Source organism: Armigeres subalbatus, chromosome 3 (assembly GCF_024139115.2).
Source record: "Armigeres subalbatus isolate Guangzhou_Male chromosome 3, GZ_Asu_2, whole genome shotgun sequence".
NCBI lineage: Eukaryota > Metazoa > Arthropoda > Insecta > Diptera > Culicidae > Armigeres > Armigeres subalbatus.
The window spans coordinates 209,470,230-209,479,921 of record NC_085141.1 but is presented as its reverse complement, the minus strand read 5'-3'; the positions used below and the strand labels follow the sequence as shown (position 1 = coordinate 209,479,921).

Below are 9,692 nucleotides of genomic sequence, written 5' to 3'. Positions count from 1 at the left end.
GACAGATTTCATTTCAGTATTTAATCTAACTAATATTCGACATGGCCTATTTATTTGTTTACGAGGCTCTGAAAGGGTGGTCGAATTGAGTTTGAATAGTAAGTTAATAAGCAGGCATTAGACATCCTTCTTTACCTTTGACCTTCTTAACCATTGGATTCCACATTTATCTGATCTATCGCACAGTGGGAAAAAACATGCTTTTTCAGTTTGAGAGAAAATCAGATTCTAGATCTTTTAATTTATAGAAAAATAATGATTTATTTTCAAGACATGCTTTTTATTTTCGTAATTTATTAAACTGTCGGAGATTATAACGAACGAAACTGCTGAAGCAATAAAAAAAATCATGCATTCATGCGAAACTAAATTTACTAAAAGCCGGACATAACGCCGTTGAATAACATCGGAAAATTATTGAATCTTTGATGTGTGGAATCCCAATATTATCGCATGGATGTTGATCTTTATTGCTACGAAATTGGAATAATCTTAGCATTTGACAATCATATCGCAACCGATTATCAAGAGATTCTGAGGAAGGCCGAATATACATTGATTTTATTTTCATAAATCCATAAATAGCATTAGGGACGGACGGAGATTTCGGTCGACTTCTTTTATTTCTTTATTGAGGCTTCGCCGCCATGAGCCTCTGGGTCTGCCTCTGCTGCGATGTCCCGCTGGGTTCCAGTCTAATGCTTGTTTACAGATTTCGTTTCCGCCCTTACGTAGAGTGTGGCCGACCCAGCCCCACTTCCGATCCCGAATTTCTGTTGCTATCGGCCTCTGGTGACAACGACGATGGAGCTCATTGTTTGAGATCCAGTTGTGAGGCCACCAGGCCCGAATTATATACCGCAGGCATCTGTTAATGAACACCTGCAGCCGTTGAGTGTTCTCCACTGATACACACCATGTTTCGCTAGCGTATAACAGCACAGATTTCACGTTAGAGTTGAAAATTCGTATTTTGGTGCGTTCACTGTCTGCCTGTTTTTCCAGATATTTCTTAAACTCGCAAAGGCAGCCCTTGCTTTCTTGATCCGTGCGCCTATGTCGATCTTGGTACCGCCGTCCGACGCCATTTGGCTACCAAGATATTGGAAGCTTTCAACATTCTCCACTGGTTGCCCGGCTACTGTGAAACTGGAAGGAGTCGCCGTGTTTACATCCAACGATTTGGTTTTGTTGACGTTGATGACTAAACCTGCCGAAGAGGCAGGTGACTGGCTGAACAATGGTTATTGTACAGTTATTAACAAACTGTAGTTTGACAGATCGACTTATTGAATAAGAGTCCAATTATGATTCATATTCAGCAATAAGATTAGTTATGTTATGCACTGAGTGAGCCATATCTATAATAAAGTTGTTTTTCAAAATGATATGTTGTAGTTGTATAACTTCGCCAAAATTGTGTGAACAAAGCTTGAACAGAAGTTGTGATAAGAAATAGTACAGACATTATTCAACACAGCGCTGAATTAAATCATCACACTGATGTTAGTTCAACTAGTGAATGTTTGTTGGGTTGAAAGGAGGCTTCCGCGCCTCTTGAAATAAGGCTTAAGAGCCTGATGAATGGTAAGAGCCTGATGAATGGAGGCTTCCGAGCCTCTTGAAAGGAAGCTTCCGAGCCTCTTGAAAAAGGCTTCCGAGCCTCTTGAAAGGAGGCTTCCGAGCCACTTGAAAGGAGGCTTCCTAGCCTCTTGAAAGGAGGCTTTCGAGCCTTTTGAAAAAAAGGTTCCGGGCCTCTTGAAAGGTAACTTCCGCGCCTCTTGAAAGGAGGCTTCCGAGCCTCTCGAAAAAGGCTTCCGAGCCTCTTAAAGAAGGCTTCCGAGCCTCTTGAAAGGAGGCTTCCGAGCCATTTTATGGAAGGCTTTCGAGTCACTCGAAAGGAGGGTTCTGAGTATCTGGAAAGGACGCATCTGAGCCTCTTGAAAATACGCATCCAAGCTTCTTAAAAAAATAATTCCGAGCATCTTGATGGGGCGTTTTTGAGTTCTTGAAAGGAGGCTTCCAAGCCTCTTGGAAAGAGTCTTCCGAGCCTATTGAATGGCGGCTTTTGAGCCCCCTAAAGGAAGCTTCGGAGTCTTCCGAGCCTCTTGAATGATGGCTTTTTAGCCACTTAAAATGAGGCATTGGAGTATCTTGAGTGGACGCTTCCAAGCTTCTTGAAGAAAAAAATCCGAGCCTCCTAGAGGGAGGCTTGCGAACCACTCAAAAGGAGGCTTCTGAGCCTTTTGAAAGGAGCCGTCGTCCGAGCCTTTTAAAAGAAGGCTTTCAAGCCTGTTGAAAGGAAGCTTTTAAGCCTCTTGAAAGGAGACTTTCGAACTTTTTAAAAAGTGGTAACCAAAGCAGTAAGATTTGTGCAACTAGGTAGTCTTCCGGGCCTTAAGGCGGAAGTATCTTGAATGGGCGCTTCCAAGCCTCTTGAGAAAAGAATTCCGAGCATTTCAAAGTAAGCCTTTTGAAAGAAAAAGCAGAAAAAAAAGTTTATAGAAAAAGCTTACCTTCCGGGCCTCTTAAAAGAAAGTTTTCGAACCTCTTAAAATGAGGCTTCCGAGTCACTTGACAGGAGGCTTCCGAGAAGCGTAGAAGGATGCTTCCAATTCTCTTGCAACGAAGCAAATGAGCTTTTCGGGAAAAAGTCTTCATGCCTCTCATGCGGTATACAGACTGTCCGGTCTGATCACCGGACTGTACGTTTCCTTCCTTCCTACCTGAGCGTGCATGTCGTCGATGAGGATTTTGACGCCCCGTAGTGGTCATCCATCGTTTTTCTGCTCCAGCTGTGCATAGAACGCTTCTTTCTGGTTGTCAGGTCGCTCTTCAAGAGGGCAGTACACGTTGATGATGCTGTAGTTGAAGAAACAGCCTTTTATCCGCAGCTTGCACATCCTTGCGTTGATTGGCTTCCACCCAATCACGCGTAGGTGAATCTTGCCCAGCACCATGAAGCCAGTTCCCAGCTCGTTGGTGGTGGCACAGCTTTGCTTAAAGGAAGCCGATAGATGCCTGCTTTTCCAAACTTTCTGCCGTGTCCAGCTGTACAGCACCACGACGTTAGAGATTCGGGGATGTAATTTACCGTAGACTATCCTGTCTCAGCCTACAAAACCTAGAGACTTGCAGTTTAATGTTCCAAGCTTCCAACCGTAATCCTTTATTCATTGCCTAGGTCTTTGCAGTATATATCGAGTCGTATTATCTCTTATTTCGTTTGAAACTTGTGGTGTTACAGGTGGCTTATGGAGCCTGCGCAAACCTTCTGTCTCGTCGAAGGGCCGTCGTACCAGGTCTGTTTAGTGTCCCACCTAACACCAGGTCATTGGCTTATATGCTTTGAACGGCACACGATCGCTTTGGCGGAGCCTGCTTGCAGATTCATGCAGCTTTTCATATCTCGCGCTTAGTTTCATATACAGTTATAGATCGATTTCTCTTCGTCGCGATTTTCTTTTTATTATTGTACCTGTGGTAACTAGCACGCAAGAGTATGGACTAACACGCAAGGTGAACTACACACGACGACGAACCGAGTATGACTGACTGCAACGACTCTCAAGAGATCAGGGTGAACCTCTTGGATCCACACCAATACATACGTAACAGTTGTTCATACCATAGTACCACATCCCCTTTTCTTTCGAATAATGGAGTTATTATTATTCCTTTTTCATGTTGTATTTTCAACTATTCAAACTTATGAGGAAATATAGCATTATGGACTGTACATTACCTTAGGCTTGTGTGTTCGCGTTGACCGTCTAGGTTGCCTTTGTGGTAGTGGCAAATCTCCCGACTCTGGAGCATCAGGATCCACAGCGATCTCCAGCGATTCTCCATCAACCGGTGATTGTTCAGACATTGCTGGTATAGAGTAACCACTACGATCTCTGTTACCTGTGCTATCCTCAACGAGTACAGGGTCAGAAATGGGTTTGAGGTGAGACGAGTTACGATCGTACGTTTTTCCTGTTTCCTGAGATTGAACGGTGACGTTCGATCCTTGTCTGTCAACAACTGTAAATTTCTCCTTGTAGAAATTAGTGGACAGTTTGTTCGTCGGGCAGAGATTCCTCATGAGGACTGTATCGCCAGGTAAAATAGAACTTGGTTTTGCTCTACGCTTCTCATCCTCCCACTGTTTTGCATGAAATTTTTTCTCGTGATCCCGATCTCGGAAATCGGTACTGGGGGGCATGGTTTCGATGTCGTCGACACAAGGGAGTTTTGTGCGCAACTTCCGGTTTTGTAAAAGCTCACTAGGCGCCTTGCCAGTAATTGTATGCGGAGTATTATTGTAGAGATCCAGGTAGTTGCCAAGTTCAGCCTTCCAATTGTCATACAGAGCGTTAGCTATTTTCATTCTTTTCAATAATGATCTATTTTGGCGTTCGACCTCGCCATTTGCTTGTGGCCAGTATGGAGACGTGTGATTTAGGTAAATGCCATTTGTTTTACAATACTCTTCCAATTCACTAGATACGAACTGTTTAGCATTGTCCAAAGTGATCGTTCTTGGTGGCCCCCAGATACGAAAAATTCGTTTCAATCTTTTGATTGTCTCCTGAGCGGTAATCTTATTCATCACCTCTAACTCCATATAGCGACTGTAGTAGTCGATAACCACTAGAATATACTCAGCGGATGGCATTGGTCCAAGGAAATCTATCGCTATATCGATCCATGGGCGATCAGGTAGCTGTCGTCGTATCATTGGCTCAGGAGGATCAGGAAGCTGAACTAAACGACATCCTTCGCAGGCTTCACAGGTGTTTACTGCTGCTTGGTCAATCCCAGGCCACCAACACCGTTCTCTTAAACGTCGTTTCATTAGCGATTGTCCAGGATGTCCTTCATGAGCTAATTGGAGCATCCTTGAGCGCAAGCTCTTCGGTACGACAAGTTTAGAACCTCGTAAGATAAGCGAGTTGGCATATGTATATTCATGGCGGAACGGAATATATTGTTTAACATCCTCATTATTCCAGGAATCATTCACGATGCATACCCTCAATTTCTGCATCTCCAGATCTGCAGCCGTAGCCTGAATAACTTCCTCGATGTCGATAGCCGCAGTTTCTTGTATGGAACGGATACTAATTTCGGTTTCAGGATCAAAATCGTCACGAATCGAACTAACTGCCAAGGTAGATAACGATTCTGCTAATACTCGTCGAATAAAAACCTCACATTCGTCTGTCCATTGAGTGTCGTGGACATGTGCTCCAAGCCTAGAAAAAGTATCGGCCAAGTTAGCCGAACCTTTTCGATAAACAACCTATATAAACAGTAGATGAGTTATGCATAAGTGTTTTATTTTATTTTAGTTTTAACTAAGATAATCATACTTTGAATTTAAATGCTTGAAGTCTCAGCATCCAGCGCTCGATTCTCGCTGTAGGTCGTGAAGTCGGCGTGAAGAGCGATTCTAAAGGCTTGTGATCTGTTTCTAACTCGAAATGTATGCCTAGGAGATAGATCCGGAATCGCTCTACTCCCCACACAATTCCGAGAGCTTCCTTCTCTATTGGAGGGTATTTCTTTTCGGTTTCTGATAGGCTCTTCGACGCATATCCGATGACTCTAGGATGATTGTTCTTGAATTGCAGCAACACTGCACCTAACCCTACTCCTGACGCATCTGTGATTAGCAATGTTCGATCGTTGGGATCATAATACCCCAAGTGATGGAGTGATCCTATCATCCGCTTGAGATGATCGAAAGATTGTTGGTGCTCCGATCTCCAATTAAAAGGGAGCTCCTGTTTTAGTAGCTCACGAAGTGGGGAATTTACTGTTGCCAAATTCGGGATGAATCGTGACACATAAGTTACTAAGCCGAGAAAACTTCTCAGCTCTTCTTTTGATTGTGGTGCTCTAAATTGTAGGATTGATCTAACCTTTTCTCCACCTGGAGCTACTCCATCTGGTGAAAGCATGTGCCCTAAGAATGATATCTCTGTTTGTTTGAACTTACATTTATGAATATTCAGTAGAATACCATAGCGGTTCAGAACACTCAGTGTATGTTTTACTGCTTTATCGTGTTCTTCCTCAGTAGATCCAAATATCATGATGTCGTCGATAAACACTACAGTGTTTTCACACTCTGCGAGAAGGCTCTCCATCAAGTTTTGGAACAGCTCCGGAGCGCAATTCACACCAAAGAGTAGTCTTTTATAGCGAAACAGTCCCCAATTCGTAATGAATGTAGTAATGTCGCGACAGTCTTCCGAAAGCTCCACCTGATGGAATGCCTGTTTTATATCCAACGATGTAAACAGCTTGGCGTTTCGAAATCTAGGGAGCATATCGTCGAATACTGGCAGTGGATGATTGAGTCTCTTAATGGCCTGGTTCGCTCTACGCATATCTATACAAAGGCGCAATTCGCCATTGTCCTTTAAAATCGGTACCAACGGGGAGACCCATGATGTTGGTTTAGTGACTTTTTCAATAATGTCAAGCTGCAATAGTTCATTCAGTTTAGCTTCAACTTGCTTTAAAAGCGGTATGGGGCAGCGGCGAAGAGGTTGAATGACGGGCGAAACTGATCTATCTATGGGTAAACTCAGCGATATTCCTTTCATTTTTGGAAATGACCCTTTAATCAAATCCACTCTGCGAACCAATGTATTTCTCGAACTAGGTAAGCCAATTTGCAGCACCCCAACTTGTTGTGCAGTTATTTTTCCAAGTAGCGGTTGCTGTCCTCTCTCGATAACGTAAAAAGAAGTAGTAGTTTTCAGCAATTTTCCCCCGTCATTAATCTCTAGATCAGCGTCGAACACTGTAACTAGCTTTAACGGAACTCGACCATAAGCCAAAAACCGCTTGCTGTTATCGAACCTTTGATTTCGTATTTTTACATCTTGTAACTTCATAATCTCCCATGTTGTGTCATCGATTAAATTATGCTTCGATCCTGAATCGATGAGCATAGTAATGTCTACACCCCCAATGCAACATGTAATCAATTCATCGGACTCGCCCACATTATACACTGGAAGGTCTTCGCTTTCTGGTTCACTATTGTGTTCATCAATTTTGTAAACCGGTCGAGAGGAATGACGGGGAAACTTTGATTGACGTGAAGGGCCTTGGTTGCTTATGATTCCTTTCCGTTTTCGATCAGCTACTTCCTAATTGATGTTTACAAAGAAAACAAAACATGGTTTGCTAATTTTACATATGTATATATAAACATTCAAAAACAACTTACAGAGTTGAACAACATTTTAGATTTGCAAACCGACTTAAAGTGGCCAACTTTTCTGCAACGAAGGCAAGTCTTGTCCAAAGCCGGGCAATGCTCTACTGTGCGATGTCGATCGTACCCACAACGCAAACACCGGGGATTATTCCCGAACTTCTTAGAAGAATGTTCATAAAGTCGGTTCACACTGCTGTTCAAATCTTCAAATGGGCGGTTTATTGAACCACTGGGTTTTGGGTTCATCTTTGAAGACTGATATTTTACCGATTGATATGCATTGATTATTTTTAAAGCTTCATCAAGGGTCAGGTGTTCTTTTTCAAGTAGTTTTTGACGTAGATCTTCAGAGGTATACTGGATTATTTTATCGACCACTGCAATGTGCCTGCTATCTGTCTCTGTTTTACCAAAGTAACATTTTTCAGCTTTCTGCTGAACACGAAGAGCAAATTTTTCAATGGATTCGCAGTCATTGGGTGCCATGGACCAAAATAGAAATCTTTCGAAACTGTCATGTTGCTTCGGAGAGAAATAGTGTGTTAATTTCTCTTTCATTGAAAGGTATGGATCCTTTGATTGATCGTCGTCTTCATCGCATCCAGGAATTCCATAAAAGGCACATTGTAATTCCAGGCCGCCCATAGCAAGTAGCTGCATTTTGCGACAAGAACCATCTGTGATGTTCGAAGCTGCCATGACGGTTTCGAACCATCGAATCCATGATCCCCAAGCATTTCGTATTTCCGATTGCGGCAAATGCTTGTATTTGAAATGTGGGAGATTGTACGATGCTGGGCTGAATAGAGATAAATGCTGCTGGATCACTGGACCGGTCGTAGTGCCATCCCCGGCACAATTCTCTGTTTGGTAGGAATCATCCATATCACCGGCAGCTGTTAATAATTCAAATATTACGCTTAGATATGGAAGCATTCCAAAATAAAATCAACATGCCAGACTTAAGACAATCTTATAACTATATTACGCAACATCCAAGAGCGTCCCATTTTTTTTAATAGCATTGCTTAAATTCTCATTCGTTTATTTCTATTCTCACAGTGCAACTTATCATTTAATCATCATCCATAATCACAACAATTCACACATCTGGCAATTGCAATAGCAGAACCACTGACGCATCATTTAAGAGCAGAAGTAACAAATGTCGCATCATCCAAGAGCGATGGTAAAATCATTGTCGCATCATCCAAGAGCAGTAACAATACAAATTTTGCCTAATCCAATGGCGATAACAAAACTATCATCCATCACGCATCATCCAAGAGCAGTATCAAAACATGTTTCGCCTCATTCAAGGGCGATAACAGCACCACTGACGCATCATCCAAGAGCAGTATAAAAATAAAATTCACATAACTGAAGTGCACTAACAAAGCATCATTGAACGGCATTTTTCTCATACATGCATCATTAAAGAGCAACCATAATATCAATAAATCTTTTACCGTTCAGTTTTTGTCACGAATACACATCAAATTCCTTGGAGCGACATAACAACCTTTGTTGTTTTTGTCGTGTTTATAACTTTCGTTCATTTTTTTCTCTCATTCTACATACCTTGGATGTGCTGGTAAACTTGTTTTCAAAAAAAAAACTTTCGGTTCCTCGACGGACGTCTTTTTCGCTTCTTAAACATCCGTTGTTATAATCCGCTGTAGCCTAGGGTTCACTTTTGCACACCACCTCACGCATTCCTTTTTCTATTTAACAATCACTATACATTCATACAACGCTTGAGTTGATTGATATCCATACTGTTGTAAATTTCTTTCCAATACATATTTATTTTCTTCTACTCATACCATGCATGTTCATTCCCCGATGGCGAAAATGTTGGTTTTCAAAACGAGTAGTGAGCTGCTGTATCAACAACAACACTTTTTTTCATCGTTACGTTGTTTAAACAAAGAACACACTAGATACAAGTAGAGCTGTCTTGGTCCAAGTCACGATCATTCCATTTTTAGACAAACTATATTGTATACACCACAAACACATGCAACTTCTTCATAAAAATCCAGGCCTAAATTATTTTTCCAAAATGGCGAACCAAGCGTCATTTCTTTCTCAAACTTACACTATTTTGTTTTCCAATCCATTTTTATTGTTTAGTTCTCACACACACTATGGTACCAGTAAAGCGGTTATCGCTTTATTCCGATTCGACACACACCACTTAGATACCCAGAACTTTCTAAGAGTCCTGAGCTATTTTTCAAAATGGCGGACATGGCGTCATTTCTTTTGCAAACAATTTTCTCTGGAAAATCCATTTCTTTTATTAATCCTCCAGTTTCAACTATAACCAAGCGGCGGTGAATAACTTATTTTTTTTCGAATTATTACAGTTTAAGCCTTTGTTTCTTTTCATGCACTACAAACATTTTTTTCAGTTTTTTTTTTCTTCCTCGAAGCTATTCAAAGCTAAGTTCTTCACCATGCA

The 9,692-nt window shown here is 41.7% G+C and overlaps 1 protein-coding gene across 1 annotated transcript; it reads right to left on the bottom strand.

Annotated features, from left to right (window-relative positions):
• Positions 1–2,771: 2,771 nt before the first annotated feature.
• Positions 2,772–8,110, bottom strand: LOC134222266 (uncharacterized protein K02A2.6-like). The gene is made up of 4 exons (XM_062701409.1): positions 7,235–8,110; positions 5,361–7,154; positions 3,741–5,290; positions 2,772–3,051 (listed from the first exon to the last, which is right to left on the bottom strand). The coding sequence occupies exons 1-4, from the start codon at positions 8,108–8,110 to the stop codon at positions 2,772–2,774; spliced, it is 4,500 nt and encodes a 1,499-aa protein (XP_062557393.1).
• Positions 8,111–9,692: the final 1,582 nt, after the last annotated feature.

What these genes read in the sequence shown, in the direction of transcription:
- LOC134222266 (XM_062701409.1), bottom strand. Translation starts at nt 8,110, where the DNA reads ATGGATGATTCCTACCAAACAGAGAATTGTGCCGGGGATGGCACTACG. An exon ending in CTAAAATGTTGTTCAACTCT is followed by an intron (nt 7,155 to 7,234) that starts GTAAGTTGTTTT and finishes AACATCAATTAG; the next exon opens with GAAGTAGCTGATCGAAAACG. An exon ending in TTCAAGCATTTAAATTCAAA is followed by an intron (nt 5,291 to 5,360) that starts GTATGATTATCT and finishes CTGTTTATATAG; the next exon opens with GTTGTTTATCGAAAAGGTTC.